Source organism: Arachis ipaensis, chromosome B1 (assembly GCF_059453495.1).
Source record: "Arachis ipaensis isolate K30076 ecotype BB chromosome B1, ASM5945349v1, whole genome shotgun sequence".
Lineage (NCBI taxonomy): Eukaryota > Viridiplantae > Streptophyta > Magnoliopsida > Fabales > Fabaceae > Arachis > Arachis ipaensis.
Genome location: NC_142436.1, coordinates 124,742,900 through 124,759,883, shown reverse-complemented (window position 1 = coordinate 124,759,883; position 16,984 = coordinate 124,742,900). Strand labels below are relative to the sequence as shown.

Sequence of the window (16,984 nt, the reverse complement as noted above, 5' to 3'; positions counted from 1 at the left end):
TTGTTTAGTTGAATTAATAATTTTTAAGATAAAAAGTTATTTGTGTCTTTTTATAAAAAAAAGAATAAAGAATAAAAATTTTTTTAATATCTAACCGAGACAGTTTTTTATACTTTTGTGTCCATTCTTCTACGAAGGACAGTGATGGACACAGGATTTAGAAGGATAGGCATAGACTTTTTTATAAATTTTGTTTTCCTTTGTGTCTATAGATATTTTTTATTATTCCACTATTACCCGTTTTTATTTTTCTTATTGCGTTATGTTCAGAGAGGTACTATCTTCTTCCTGGTCTTTCTTTATCTCTGCGTTCTTTCTTTCTCTTTCTTTCAGGTATTCTCTCCTTTTTGTAGAATTTTTTATTGGACTTCATAATTCCTTCCTTCTTATCGTTCTTACTTCAATACCATTTTAACTTTGTATTATATTATTTGATTTGTAATAAAAATAATGACAAAAATAATTAATCTTAAAACTTTTGAAAATATTATCAAAGGTAAAATTGATCTTTTAAAATGCTAAAAAATAATTTATAAGTTATAATTGATTTTATATAATTTAAAGAAAAATCAGTTTTTAGATAAAAAAATTGGTTTTCTAAATATTTAATAGATTTTTATGTGTAAAAACTATTTTTTTTCATGTAAAAACGAATTCTTTTTTAATACTGATTTTTTATTTAAAATTAGTTTGGCTTATTAACCTAAACAAATTTTTTTATTAATCAAACTCAGATTTATTTTTTTGTTAATCTTAACCATATGTATTGCTACATATAAATATTAAATTTAAAAATAAAATAATTATATTTATAAATTTTATTTTAATATAAATATTATTATATATTTTTTTATTAAAATTTTTGGCTTCTTCAAACATTTTTTTCAAGTTCTGTCTGTACTCCTATGTCCTCTCATTCTCTATTAAATTAGTTTGTATTTGATGTAGAAAATTTGGAATTACATGGCTATTTTAGTCATTCACTATAATATTTTAGTCTTGTCCATGTGTATCCAAACATAATACTGGACATTACATTAGTGTCTTGTACATCGTATCCAAATATAATACACAAAGAATAATTTTTAGTATCTCCATCCTATTGTCTCTGTCTCAGTATCATATCATGTCCTGTCTCTATAAACAAACACAGCCATAAGAATGGAATACTTTTTAAGTTTTAAATTAGATAACGTTAAAAACTTGAAACAATGAACAGTCATATTCAAAACGATGAGATTTATAATACCGTATGATTTAGTAAGGTTCCAGTAGATCTCTTTGAAATTTTATGATTGAACAATTTGAAAAAGTAATGTAATAAAAAAAAATTTTTTAAAATACATATTTTTACTAATATTTTAAAAATATTTAGCTAATTTAAAACAATATAGAACAGAAATAATAAATATTTTGTTAATTTTATTCTATTATAAATATTTGTATTTTATTTTTATATTAAAATAACTATTATTTTTAAATTTTAATAATTTATTTATTAGTTTATATCTATTATATACTACAAGTAATTGTCTCAAAAATGATATTAATAGATATTATATCATTATTAAAAAAAATAAGTGAATTTATAATTATTATTAAATAAAAATATAATTAATTTAAGAATGAATGAGTTTATAATTAAAATTAAAATAAATTAAGTAGAAGTAAACTATATGATAAAATATATATATATATATATATATATATATATATATATATATATATATATTATAATTTGCATATATATTAATGAGAGTTAAATCAGCTTAGTGGCATAAAAAGATATTTTTATTGTAAATGACAAGGGTTCGAACCCAATTCACACATTTTGAGAAATTTTAAACTTCATACGGTGCGGTCAGACCGACTTTATCGAATTTGACCGGTTTTTTTGGATTTGACTGATTTTTTTGTCGAAGCGGTCGATCTGATTCAATTTTAATAAAAATGGATAAGATCTTTGCAAGTTTATTTTTATATTTTTGTATTTTTTAAAATTTTTGGAATTTTTTTATGTTCACTGAAGTATATTTTTATAATTTTTTACATGAATTTTTATTATTCATTGTTGATATAAATTTTTTTATCATTATTATCGATATATATTTTTTTATAGAATAATATTATTATTTTATTTGACTTTGTGTAATTTTTATCTTGTGTTTTTAAAATTAGTATATATTTTATTTATTATTATCATTTTTTCATATTATAAATTTCAACACATACATTTAAGTTTTTTTCCTAAAAAATTATAGTGAAATAGTTCATTTTAATAGTATGATATACTAATTTTTTAATAGTAATATGAATTATCGGTGAAGTGTGGTACATATTTTTTAGATGATTTATTATTTATCAAAATATAATATTATAATTTTGTAACATTAAATTAATTATACTCATAGTTGGTTATCTCATAAAAATATAATTTAATTAATCTAATTTTTAATATACTTTATATGTAGATATGGAAATTTCAGAACATCGAAAGTGGATGTACAATAGAAATTTGCCAAATCGAGGAGGATTACGACAGGAATTTGTCAATGGCGTTCGAAATTTTATTGATACAGTTACAAAACAACCTCAATTTGTACTTGAAGGCAGTGTACTTAGATGTCCTTACAACAAACATAAAAATAAGATTTTCTTAACTCCGGATGAGGTTTCATTAGATTTATATAAATATGGTTTCATGCCAAGATACTGGTGTTGGGATTCACATGGAGAGAGTCCTTTGCATTTGAATTTAGATCAAGATAATAATCAAGAAGGTACATGTTCTTCTCCGCATGCTAATGTGCCAATAAGAAATTCGTATGAATCTATGGTGGTTGATGCTGCTGGACCAGAATTTATGAGTCAATTTGAAGAAAACATGGAGGAGCCTCCGAATGCAGAAGCTAAAAAATTTTATGATTTATTACAGTCTGCTCAGCGCCCATTATTTGAGGGATGTATTGATCATTCAGAATTATCAATGGCAGTTAAAATGTTGAGTATAAAAGCTAAAGGAAATGTATCTCAACAAATCTTTTATGATTTCGTGAAAGCTATGAAAGAAGTGATGCCGAAGGATAACTTACTTGTCTCCAATTTTTATGAAGCAAAGAAGCTAGTATCGAAACTTGGCATGAAAAGCAATAAAATTGATTGTTGCATTAATGGTTGTATGCTGTATTACAAGGAGGATGATATACTACGAAAGGAATGTAAATTTTGTCATTCTCCAAGGTACAAGATAGGTAAAAAGGGTAAACAAGTTCCTTTGAAACGAATGCACTATTTACCACTTATACCTCGTTTAAGAAGACTTTATGCTTCAATGAATACAGCATCTCACATGCGATGGCATTTTGATCACGAGTTTAAAGGAGTTCTTGAGCATCCATCGGATTCAAAAGCATGGAAGTATTTTGATAGAAAACATCCACAATTTTCTCAAGAACCACGCAATGTCAGACTAGGATTATGTGCTGATGGATTCACCCCTTTTGGTCAATCCGGTAAACAATATTCATGTTGGCCAATAATTGTCACTCCGTATAACCTGCCTCCTTCTATGTGCATGAAAACTCCTTACATGTTTTTATCCATGATTATCCCTGGTCCTCGTAATCCCAAAACCAGGATTGATGTATACCTGCAGCCCTTGATTGATGAGCTAAAACTACTATGGAAAGATGGCGTTTTAACTTATGATATTCATTCCAAGTCAAATTTTGTAATGCGAGCTGCATTGTTGTGGACTATTAATGATTTTCCTGCATATGGAATGTTGTCTGGATGGATGACAGCAGGCAGGCTAGCATGCCCATACTGTATGGAACGAACCAAGGCATTCCAATTAAAAAATGGGGGAAAGCCATCATGGTTTGACTGCCACAGACAATTCTTGCCAAATAATCACATGTTTAGAAGAAACAAGGATGCATTCTATAAGAATAGAATTGAGAGATCAGAACCTCCTCCAAGATTGACTGGAGATCAAATATGGTATATAGTTCAGAATTATGATAAGATAAGTGATGTTGAGCAACTTGAGATAGAAGGATATGGAAGTACGCATAATTGGACCAAAAGAAGCATATTTTGGGATTTACCTTATTGGCGTCATAATTTAATCCGTCATAACCTTGATGTAATGCATATTGAGAAGAACGTATTTGATAATATATTCAATACTGTCATGGACATCAAAGAGAAGACTAAAGATAATGTAAAGGCTAGAATGGATCTGTCATTATACTGCAAGCGAAAAAATTTAGAACTGCCAGAACAAAGTGGAGGTAAAATTATAAAACCCAAAGCAAACTACACATTTACCCTCCAGCAAAAGAGGGCAATATGTGAATGGGTGAAAGAGTTAAGGATGCCTGGTGGGTATGTTTCAAATTTAGGGAGATGTGTTGACATGAAGGAGGGCAAGTTATATGGAATGAAAAGTCATGATTGTCATATATTTATGGAACGTTTACTGCCAATTGCTTTTAGTTCATTGCCAGAGCAGATATGGAAGCCAATAACAGAGTTAAGTCAATTCTTTCGAGATTTGTGCTCAACATCGTTACGAGAAGATGTTCTAAATAAGCTAGAAGAAAATATTCCAATTGTGCTATGCAAGCTAGAACGTATTTTTCCTCCTGGATTTTTTGACTCAATGGAACATCTACCTATTCATTTGCCATTTGAAGCATTGCTTGGTGGTCCTGTGCAATATAGATGGATGTATCCTTTTGAGAGGTACCTTATTTACACCTCTATATTTACTCTCAAATTTCTTTTTACTGTTTTATTAGGTCAACTATTTGTTATTTGATTTTTGTTATGAATTTTTTCATGATAGGTTTCTCCATCATCTTAAGAAAAAGGTCAAGAACAAAGCACATGTTGAAGGATCTATCGTTGAATCATACCTAATTGAGGAGATTTCTTACTTTTGTGAGTACTATTTTAACCAAACTAGCATCGACGCAAAGCAAAATGATGAAGGTGATGATTCAGTTGAGCAAAATTTGTCTATTTTTAATTTGCCTGGTTGTTTTGCTGGTGAATGCAAAACTCGTTATTTAGATGACAAAGAATTCAGTGCAGCCATGAATCATATACTAATAAACTGTGATGAAATTAAGCCATATATTGAGTGAGTATTTATCTTTCTATATATATTCTTACTATTAATAATATTTTCTTATATTAATAATTTTAATTTATTTGAAATTTATGTACTATAGGATCTTTGTGGATTTCATACGCCAAGATCATATAACTTTAAGTGATGAACAAGTTGATCAATTTATTGAAGCGGAGTTTGCAAAATGGTTTAAAAATTATGTAAGTCAACATGATATGATAGTCTTATTGTACACACAATTTTTGGTAGATGACATATTATATTCTAACTTATTGGTTCTTATTTAATACAGGTTCATGATCCTTTAAATAATGTGACAGATTCGAATATTCATTCCTTGGCATGGGGTCCTTTAAGAATTGTTAAATGTTGGCCTATCTACAAAGTCAATGGCTTCAAGTTTCACACAAGATCTCACTCAAGTGGAAAGTCAACTCAGAATTATGGAATATGTGTCAAAGGCACAGGTTATGGTGAATATGAAAATGATTTCTATGGCCAGCTTAATGAAATTATTCAAGTTGAGTATACTGGGCTACCACTAAAAAGAGTTGTACTATTTAAATGTGAATGGTTTGATCCCACAATTGGCAAAGGAACAAAGGTAAACAAAGAGTATGGAATCATACAGATTCGAAAGAATCGACGATATGGTAAATATGATCCGTTTATCATTGCACATAAAGCAATTCAAGTATATTTTGCACCTCATCCAATGAGCAACACCAAGGAAAAAGCAGAATGGTGGTTTGTATTCAAGACTAAAGCAAGAGGTGAGATTGAGATTGAAACAACAGAGGATTTTGCATATCAAGAAGATGGCACAAATCAATCTAACAATCATATCTCAAATGATATTGACATTACTGTTGATTTACTGGATACCAATAGTACAAGATATGAAGAAGAAGAAGAAGATGATGATGATGATGATGATGATGATGATGATGATGATGATGAGCCACTTGGGGATGAAGACGAAGATATGGATGAGGATGAGAACGAAGACGAGGACGACGACGAGAACAATGAGGATGAAGATCAAAATGAATAGTATGAAAAAGTCCACTAAGAAATGTATTTATTTGTATTTTTTTAAATTTTTAATATACTACAATCTTATGAAAAAGTATATGACTTTTTTATTTTACGTGATTTTTTTATTATATTTTATTTTTACTATTTTTTTTAGAAGATTGGATATAATTTATTGAGAAAGTCTAGGAACTAGCACTTTTATTAAAATTTGGCCAGCATTTAATCATTAAAGGAAAAATGAGTAATTGTCCACCATTAGATGTAATCTTATACTATTAAAAACACTACTGATGACTAATTGATGGTTACAAATCACAAAATCTGCTGACCCCTAGCACTCTTCTAATTTATTTTTAAAATTTTTATATATGTAATTCTTTGATACACTTTATCTTAAATTTGTTAAAAAATTAAAATTTGAATTATTATAACGTAAATAATTAAAAGAATAAATTAAAAATAATATGAGGTAACTAAAAAAATCAAAATTAAATATAAGATGGTTTATAAAAATTTGTATGAGAAATTTAATATTAAGTATAATAAAAATAAAAGAATAAAAAAAAAGAAGATAGAGTATATAAAAAAGTCAAACATAATATACAATGATAGAAAAAGAAAACTAATATAGTCAATTTAGTTCTAAAATTTAGGATTGAATAAGTATATTTGTTAAAATTTTTTTATTTAGTACTGAGTACGTACTACCTGAATTAAAAGAGTTACGATGAATAATAATTTACTAGTCTTATATTTTAATGGTTGATCTATAATGATTCAATTAATTATTTTAAGATTGTAATTTACTTCATATTTGATATTATATAAAAATAAATTATTAACTTAATAAAAAATTAAATGATTTTTTTATTTTTTAAAATATTTAAAAATATATTTTAAAAATAAACCAATTAAATTTCATGGTAACCCCACCAAAAGTACCCATTTCGTTGGCGCCAGCACAAAATGACTTCCCCCACCAGAAGTTCCAATTCGTGTGCGCCTCTCCTGAGATGATGACACTAAATCTATTTCGCGGGTGCTTTGCGAACAATGGCCTGCGCATTTTTGTAAAGCTTTCTCTGCATGCGTATTATGAGAATTAATTTTTTTATTTACTTATTTATATAAAAAAAGCCTGCATAAATAATCGGTAACGTACCTATTAATCCAATTTTAAAAAATATGTATAATAATAAATAAGATGTTAATTGGTATGATGATTATTGCATATTTTGAACAAGAGGTTTTGGAGTTGAAAGGTGCAAACAAAAACCGTACCTTTTTATAAGTTATATATAATTAAGGTTATTTTAGGAAAAAAAACTTTATTTTAGAATAGTAAAAATATTTGGGACAAATCATAGACTAATTTAAAATATAAATAATATTTTTATACTAAATTTTAAAAGTTTTTAATAAATATTTGAAATCTATTTGAAAATTGATGAACTTTCAAACGGAATTTACAAATGATGCTATTTTTGTCTCAAATTTGTGGGAAAAAATTTTGTCTACTTCGAAGGGTTAGTTATAGTAAAAGCATTTAAGACTAATTATAGACAAATTTGGGATAGAATTAACATTTTTCAAAATGCGTCCCAAATCCGTCTGAAGTTATTGCGCATATTCAGATGGAATACGGACGAATTATAGTTTTTGTCCAAAATGTGTTGCTAATCTGTATGAAATTTTTGGCGCCATCTAAAAAAAATTTGGCGCCAAAATTTGGGACAAAATTTAGACAAATTTAGGACAGAATATATTATTTCAATATCTCCACTAAAAATTGTTCAACATTTGTCTCAAATTTGTCCGAAATGAAAAAGTCATTCGGACGGAATAAATTTCGTTTAAAATTTTTGTCCAAAAAAGCCCGATTTCTAGTAGTGATAGTTCATACTTTGCCCGAGATTTGATGGTCCAAACAGGTGTTCTAAGTCAGCTCAAGAATTCTGGCGTTTAACTCCCAAACTGGCACAAAAGCTGGAGTTAAACGCCCAAACTGGCACAAAAGCTGGCGTTTAACTCCAAGAAAAGTCTCTACGCATGGAAGCTTCAATGCTCAGCCTAAGCACACACCAAGTAGGCCCGGAAGAAGATTTCTGCATTAATTACTGATTTCTGTAACCCTAGGCTACTAGTTTTCTAAAAATAGGACCTTTTGCTATTGTATTTTCATCTTTGATAAGTCTTATGCTATCTTAGACACGTTTAGAGGCTGGCCATTCGGCCATGCCTAGACCTTGTTCTTATGTATTTTCAACGGTGGAGTTTCTACACACCATAGATTAAGGTGTGGAGCTCTGCTGTTCTTCATGAATTAATACAAGTACTATTATTTTTCTATTCAACTCAAGTCTATTTCTTCTCCAATATATTCATTCGTTCTTCAACTTGATGAATGTGATGATCCGTGACACTCATCATCATTCTCATCTATGAACGCGTGACTGACAACCACTTCCGTTCTACATGCAAACAAGCTTGAATGCATATCTCTTGGGTTTCTAATCTAAGATTGGAATCTTCGTGGTATAGGCTAGAATTATTGGCGGCCATTCCTGAGATCCGGAAAGTCTAAACTTTGTCTGTGGTATTTCGAGTAGGATCTGGGAAGGGATAACTGTGACGAGCTTCAAACTCGCGATTGTGGGGCGTGTGACAGACGCAAAAGTATCAATAGATCCTATTCCGACATGATCGAGAACCGACAGCTGATTAGCCGATGTTGTGACAGAGCATTAGGACCATTTTCACTGAGAGGACAGGATGTAGCCATTGACAACGGTGATGCCCAACATAAAGCTTGCCATGGAAAGAAGTATGAATGATTGGAAGAAGGCAATAGGAAAGCAGAGGTTCAAGGGGAACAAAGCATCTTCATACGCTTATCTGAAATCCACCAATGAATTACATAAGTATCTCTATCTTTATTTTATGTTTATTTTCATCACCTTAAGCTCCATAACCATTTGAATCCGCCTGACTGAGATTTACAAGATGACCATAGCTTGCTTCAAGCCGACAATCTCCGTGGGATCGACCCTTACTCACATAAGGTTTATTACTTGGACGACCTAGTGCACTTGCTGGTTAGTTGTGCGGAATTGTGACAAAGTGTGATTCACGTTTAAGAGCTCCAAGTCCTTTGGCGCCATTGTTGATGATCACAATTTCGCATACCAAGTTTTTGGTGCCATTGCCGGGGATTGTTCGAGTTTGGACAACTGACGGTTCATCTTGTTGCTTAGATTAGGTATCTTTTCTTCAGAATTTTTAAGAATGAATTCTAGAGTTTCAAGGTGATGTTCCCACCATCACAAAAGCTGATTGATTCTCATCAATTTAGCTATTGAATGTGATGTCCTGCTGAAGCTTGGCCAAACATGTCTAATCCTTTTTAGACTGAAGCTTTAGACTAACATTGCATGATGCCTGGAATTCTTATTAAAAGTTTTGATTCTCTTTATTTTTCTTTCTATATAATTTTCGAAAAAAAAATACAAAAAAATTTTTAAAATGATAAAACCAAAAATATTTTATGTTTCTTGTTTGAGTCTATTGTCTAATTTTAAGTTTGGTGTCAATTGCATGTCTTTATCCTTCTAATTTTCGAAAATATTGTTCTCCATTGATCTTCATGTTATTCTTGATGATTTCATTGCTCTGATCTTCAAATTCTCTTGTTTTGTAGGTTTTGTTGTTTCTTATATGCATTTTTACATTGTTATAGTCCTTAGTATACAAACTTTTAAGTTTGGTGTCTTACATGCATTGTTTATTTGATCTTAGTTGCATTTTTATTGATTTCCATCATCAAAAATTCAAAAATATTTTTTAAAACTATGTCTTTTCAAGTCAATAATACAGAGAATTGAAGATTCAGAACATTCAGCAGAGGAATCAAACAGAAAAAGCTGGGCGTTCAAAACGCCCAGTGAAGAAGGAAAACTGGCGTTTAAACGCCAACCAGGGTACCTGGCTGGGCATTTAACGCCCAAAAAGGTAGAGATTTGGGCATTAAACGCTAGAATGGGCACCATTCTGGGCGTTTAATGCCAGGATGACACTAGAGGGAAGATTTTGTTTTTAATTCACATTTTTTTCAAGTTTTCATAATTTTTCAAAATCAAATCTTTTTCAAATCATATCTTTTCAATCATATCTCTTTCAAAATCAATTTCTTTCTATTTTATATTTATTTTTACTATTTTCAAAAATCCTTGCTTCAATTCAAGATTTACTTCAAAAATTTTCAAGTTGTTACTTGCCTATTAAGAAAGGATCAAATTTTAAATTTTAGAATCATATCTTTTAATTTCTTGTTAGTCAAGTAATCAACTTTAGTTTTAAAACTTTTTCTTTTTAATTTGATTTTCAATCATATCTTCTCAATCATATCTTTTCAATCACACCCTTTTTCAAAATTAATTTTCAATCATATCTTTTTAATTTCTGATTTCAAAATCTTTTTCAAAAATCACTTGATTTCTTTCTCAATCTTAGTTTTCGAAAACCAATTACCAAATTTTCAAAATCTCTTACTTTAATTTCGAAAATTTCTTCCCCTCTTCTCCACCTCCTCCTTCTATTCTTCTTTTCTTCTGACACTTCAAGGAATCTCTATACTGTGACATAGAGGATTTCCTACTTTCTTGTTCTCTTCTCTTTTATATGAGCAGGAACAAAGATAAAGGCATACTTGTTCAAGCAGATCCTGAACCTGAAAGGATCTTGAAGAGAAAGCTAAGAGAAGCTAAAGAACAATTCTCTTTAGAGGGCCTAACAGAGCTCTTCAAAGAAGAAGAAACTATGGCAGCCGAAAACAACAACAATGCCAACAATGCAAGGAAGGTGCTTGGTGACTTTACTGCACCTACTCCTGATTTCTATGGGAGAAGCATCTCTATCCCTGCCATTGGAGCAAACAACTTTGAGCTTAAGCCTCAATTAGTTTCTCTAATGCAACAGAATTGCAAGTTTTATGGACTTCCATTGGAAGATCCTCATCAGTTCTTGGCTGGATTCTTGCAAATCTGTGACACTGTCAAGACCAATGGGGTTGACCCTGAAGTCTACAGATTTATGCTCTTTCCTTTTGCTGTAAGAGACAGAGCTAGAACATGGTTGGATTCACAACCTAAGGAAAGCCTGAACTCTTGGGAAAAGCTTGTCAATGCCTTCTTGGAAAAGTTCTTTCCACCTCAAAAATTGAGCAAGCTTAGAGTGGAAGTCCAAACCTTCAGATAGAAGGAAGGAGAATCCCTCTATGAAGCATGGGAAAGATACAAGCAATTGATCAGAAGATGTCCTTCTGACATGCTTTCTGAATGGAGCATCATAGGAATCTTCTATGATGGTCTGTCTGAACTATCCAAGATGTCATTGGATAGCTCTGCTGGAGGATCTCTTCATCTGAAGAAGACGCCTGCAGAAGCTTAAGAACCCATTGAAATGGTTGCAAATAACCAATCCATGTACACCTCTGAAAGGAATCCTGTGAATAATGGGTCAACTCAGAAGAAAGGAGTTCTTGAGATTGATACTCTGAATGCCATATTGGCTCAGAATAAAATATTGACCCAACAAGTCAATATGATTTCTCAGAGTCTGTCTGAAATGCAAGCAGCAACAGGCAGTACTAAGGAAGCTTCCTCTGAAGAAGAAGCTTATGATCCTGAGAACCCAGCAATGGAAGAGGTAAATTACATGGGAGAACCCTATGGAAACACCTATAATCCTTCATGGAGAAATCATCCAAATCTCTCATGGAAGGATCAACAGAGACCTCAACAAAGTTTCAACAACAATAATGGTGGAAGAAACAGGTTTAGCAATAGCAAGCCTTTTCCATCATCTTCTCAGCAACAAACAGAGAATTCTAAGCAGTGCCACTCTGACTTAACAACCATTGTCTCTGATCTAATCAAAACCACTCAAAGTTTCATGACTGAAACAAGGTCCTCCATTAGAAGTTTGGAGGCACAAGTGGGTCATCTGAGTAAGAAAATTACTGAACTCCCTCCTAGCACTCTCCCTAGCAATACAGAAGAGAATCCAAAAAGAGAGTGCAAGGCCATAACCACATCTCACATGGCCAAACATGGAGAGGAGGAAGAGGCAGTGATTCCCACTGAGGAAGACCTCAATGGATGCCCACTAACCTCCATGGAGTTCCCTAAAGAGGAACCATGGGAATCTGAGACTCACGCTGAGACCATAGAGATTCCGTTAAATTTACTTTTGCCATTCATGAGCTCTGATGAGTATTCTTCCTCTGAAGAGGATGAAGATGTTACTAAAGAGCAAGTTGCTAAGTACCTTGGAGCAATCATGAAGCTAAATGCCAAGTTGTTTGGTAATGAGACTTGGGAGGATGAACCTCCATTGCTCATCAAAGAACTGGATGACTTGACTAGACAGAGATTACCTCAAAAGAGACAGGACCCTGGAAAGTTCTCAATCCCTTGTACCATAGGCACCATGACCTTTGAGAAGGCTCTGTATGACCTAGGGTCAAGCATAAACCTTATGCATCTCTCTGTAATGGAGAAGCTAGGGATCATTGAGGTACAAGCTACAAGAATCTCACTAGAGATGGCAGACAATTCAAAGAAACAGGCTTATGGACTTGTAGAGGATGTCTTGGTAAAGGTTGAAGCCCATTACATCCCTGCTGATTTCATAATCCTAGAAACTGGGAAGTGTATGGATGAATCCATCATCCTTGGCAGACCCTTCCTAGCCACAGCAAAGGCTGTGATTGATGTTGACAAAAGAGAATTGATCATTCAAGTGAATGAAGACTCCCTTGTGTTTAAAGCTCAAGGATATCCCTCTGTAACCATGGAGAGGAAGCATGAAGAGCTTCTCTCAATACTGAGTCAAACAGAGCCCCCACAGTCAAACTCTAAGTTTGGTGTTGGGAGGCCACAACCAAACTCTAAGTTTGGTGTTGAACCCCCACATTCAAACTCTAAGTTTGGTGTTGGGAGGTTCCAACATTGCTCTGAACATCTGTGAGGCTCCATGAGAGCCCATTGTCAAGCTATTGACATTAAAGAAGCGCTTGTTGGGAGGCAACCCAATCGTTACTATTCTATGATAATTTTCTATTTTTTATTGTTATTTTATATTTTCTGTAGGTTGATGATCATGTGAAGTCACAAAAACAATTGAAAAAGTAAAAACAAAGTGAAAAACAGAATGAAAAATAGAACACCCTAGAGGAGATAGTTACTGGCATTTAAACGCCAGTAAAGGTAGTAGAATGGGCGTTAAACGCCCAGTCTGGCACCATTCTGGGCGTTTAACGCCAGAAAAGGGCACCAGACTGGCGTTTAACGCCAGGAATGGGCAAGAAGCTGGCGTTAAACGCCAGGATTGGCAGAAAGGGGCGTTTTGCATGCCACTTGGTGCAGGGATGAGATATCCTTGACACCTCAGGATCTGTGGACCCCACAGGATCCCCACTTAGCCCACCACTTTCTCTTCTTCACCCATTCACCAATCACCTCAATACCTCTTCCCCAAAAACCCTTCACCTATCAAATCCCACCATTCTCTTCACCACTCACATCCATCCTTCATAAAACCCCACCTACCTCACCATCCAAATTCAAACCACTTTCCCTCCCAAACTCACCCATAATGGCCGAACCATACACACCCCTCTCACTCCTATATAAATCCATCTTCACTCCTTCATTTTCACACAACCTAAACACCACTTCTCCCCCTTGGCCGAAACACAAAGCCCACTCCATCTCCTCTATTTCTTCTTCTTCTACTCTCTTCTTTCTTCTTTTGCTTGAGGACGAGCAACCTTATAAGTTTGGTGTGGTAAAAGCTAAAGCTTTTTGTTTTTCCATAACCATTTATGGCACCAAAGGCCGAAGAAACCTCTAGAAAGAGGAAAGGGAAGGCAAAAGCTTCCACTTCCGAGTCATGGGAGATGGAGAGATTCCTCTCAAGGGTGCATCAAGACCACTTCTATGAAGTTATGGCCAAGAAGAAAGTGATCCCCGAGGTCCCTTTTAAGCTCAAAAAGGGCGAATATCCGGAGATCCGACATGAGATTCTAAGAAGAGGTTGGGAAGTTCTCACCAACCCCATTCAACAAATCAAAATCTTAATGGTTCAAGAGTTCTATGCCAATGCATGGATCACCAAGAACCATGATCAAAGTGTGAACCCGGACCCTAAGAATTGGCTTACAATGGTTCGGGGAAATTACTTAGATTTTAGTCCGAAAAATGTAAGGTTGGCATTCAACTTGCCTATGATGCAAGGAGATGCACACCCCTACACTAGAAGGGTCAACTTTGATCAAAGGTTAGACCAAGTCCTCATGGACATATGTGAAGAGGGCGCTCAATGGAAGAGTGATTCAAGAGGAAAGCCGGTTCAACTAAGAAGGCATGACCTCAAGCCCGTGGCTAGGGGATGGTTGGAGTTCATCCAACACTCAATCATTCCTACTAGTAACCGATCTGAAGTTACTATAGACCGGGCTATCATGATTCATAGCATCATGATTAGAGAGGAAGTAGAAGTTCATGAGGTTATATCCCAAGAACTCTACAAGGTAGCGGACAAGTCCTCTACTGTGGCAAGGTTAGCCTTCCCTCATCTCATTTGTCACCTCTGTAATTCAGCTGGAATTGACATAGAGGAAGACATCCTCATTGATAAGGACAAGCCCATCACTAAGAAAATGATGGAGCAAGTGAGAGAACCTCACCAAGAGCATGAGGAATTTTCTCATCATGAAATCCCTGAGATGCCTCAAGGGATGCATTTTTCTCCATAAAACTATTGGGAGCAAATCAACACCTCCCTAGGAGAATTAAGTTCCAACATGGGACAACTAAGGGTGGAGCACCAAGAGCATTCCATCATCCTCCATGAAATTAGAGAAGATCAAAGAACCATGAGAGAGGAGCAACAAAGGCAAGGAAGAGACATTGAGGAGCTCAAGCACTCCATAAGATCTTCAAGAGGAAGAACAAGCCGCCATCACTAAGGTGGACTCGTTCTTTAACTTCCTTATTCTTTATTTTCCTGTTTTTCGAAAATTATGCTTTATGTTTATCTATGTTTGTGTCTTTATTACATGATCATTAGTGTCTATGCCTTAAAGCTATGAAAATGAATCTATCACCTTTCTTAAATGAAAAATGTTTTTAATTGAAAAAGAAAAAGAAGTGCATGAATTTCAAATTTTAAAACAGTTTAATTATCTTGATGTGGTGGCAATACTATTATTTTTCTGAATGAATGCTTGAACAGTGCATATTTTTGAATTTGATTGTTTATGAATGTTAAAATTGTTGGCTCTTGAAAGAATGAAAGGAAAAGGAGAAATGTTATCTGATGATCTGAAAAATCATAAAATTGATTCTTGAAGCAAGAAAAAGCAGTGAAAAGCTTGCAAAGAAAAAAAAAGAGAAAAGAAAAAAAAAAGAAAAGCAAGCAGAAAAAGCCAATACCCCTTTAAACCAAAAGGCAAGGGTGATAAAAAGGATCCAAGGCTTTGAGCATCAGTGGAAAGGAGGGCCCACAGGAATAAAATCCTGGCCTAAGCGGCTAAACCAAGCTGTCCCTAACCATGTGCTTGTGGCGTGAAGGTGTCAAGTGAAAACTTGAGACTGAGCGGTTAAAGTCGACGTCCAAAGGAAAAAGAAGAGTGTGCTTAAGAACCATGGACACCTCTAATTGGGGACTCTAGCAAAGCTGAGTCACAATCTGAAAAGGTTCACCCACTTATGTGTCTGTGGCATTTATGTATCCGGTGGTAATACTGGAAAACAAAGTGCTTAGGGCCACGGCCAAGACTCATAAAGTAGTTGTGTTCAAGAATCAACATACTTAACTAGGAGAATTAAGAACACTATCTGGATTCTGAGTTCCTATAGATGCCAATCATTCTGAACTTCAAGGGATAAAGTGAGATGCCAAAACTGTTCAGAGGCAAAAAGCTAAAGGCCCCGCTCATCTAATTAATACTGATCTTCATAGATGTTTTTGGAATTCATTGTATATTCTCTTCTTTTTATCCTATTTGATTTTCAGTTGCTTGGGGACAAGCAACAATCTAAGTTTGGTGTTGTGATGAGCGGATAATTTATACGCTTTTTGGCATTGTTTTTAGTATGTTTTCAGTATATTTTAATTAGTTTTTATTATATTTTTATTAGTTTTTAAATAAAAATCACTCTTCTGGACTTTACTATGAATTTTTGTATTTTTCTGTGATTTTAGGTATTTTCTGGCTGAAATTGAGGGACTTGAGCAAAAATCTGATTCAGAGGCTGAAAAAGGACTGCAGATGCTGTTGGATTCTGACCTCCCTGCACTCAAAGTGAATTTTCTGGAGCTACAGAAGCCTAATTGGTGCGCTTTTAATTGCGTTGGAAAGTAGACATCCTGGGCTTTCTAGCAATATATAATAGTCCATACTTTGCCCGAGATTTGATGGTCCAAACAGGCATTCCAAGTCAGCTCAAGAATTCTGGCGTTTAACTCCCAAACTGGCACAAAAGCTAGAGTTAAACGCCCAAACTGGTACAAAAGCTGGCGTTTAACTCCAAGAAAAGTCTCTACGCATGGAAGCTTCAATGCTCAGCCCAAGCACACACCAAGTGGGCCCGGAAGAAGATTTCTGCATTAATTACTGATTTCTGTAACTCTAGGCTACTAGTTATTTATAAATAGGACCTTTTACTATTGTATTTTCATCTTTGATAAGTCTTATGCTATCTTAGACACGTTTGGAGGCTGGCCATTCGGTCATGCCTAGAC

At 33.6% G+C, this 16,984-nt stretch overlaps 1 protein-coding gene and 1 non-coding gene across 3 annotated transcripts; one reads left to right on the top strand and one right to left on the bottom strand.

The window, feature by feature from the left end:
• Positions 1 to 2,473: 2,473 nt before the first annotated feature.
• Positions 2,474 to 6,194, top strand: LOC148578242 (uncharacterized). Of its 2 annotated transcripts, XM_088499265.1 has the most exons (5): positions 2,474 to 4,749; positions 4,853 to 4,947; positions 5,080 to 5,149; positions 5,241 to 5,340; positions 5,433 to 6,194. In XM_088499265.1, exons 1-5 carry the CDS (start codon positions 2,474 to 2,476, stop codon positions 6,192 to 6,194), a joined length of 3,303 nt encoding a protein of 1,100 aa, XP_088355391.1. The 2 variants fall into 2 exon arrangements, with proteins under 2 accessions (XP_088355391.1, XP_088355388.1); XM_088499262.1 differs by having other exon boundaries at positions 4,853 to 5,149.
• Positions 6,195 to 11,398: 5,204 nt separating this feature from the next.
• On the bottom strand, positions 11,399 to 11,506 carry LOC148578241 (small nucleolar RNA R71). Its single transcript, XR_015903662.1, has one exon. It is a non-coding gene; the product is annotated as a small nucleolar RNA R71 (small nucleolar RNA).
• Positions 11,507 to 16,984: the final 5,478 nt, after the last annotated feature.

What these genes read in the sequence shown, in the direction of transcription:
- LOC148578242 (XM_088499262.1), top strand. Translation starts at nt 2,474, where the DNA reads ATGGAAATTTCAGAACATCGAAAGTGGATGTACAATAGAAATTTGCCA. An exon ending in TGGATGTATCCTTTTGAGAG is followed by an intron (nt 4,750 to 4,852) that starts GTACCTTATTTA and finishes TTTTCATGATAG; the next exon opens with GTTTCTCCATCATCTTAAGA. An exon ending in GAAATTAAGCCATATATTGA is followed by an intron (nt 5,150 to 5,240) that starts GTGAGTATTTAT and finishes TATGTACTATAG; the next exon opens with GATCTTTGTGGATTTCATAC.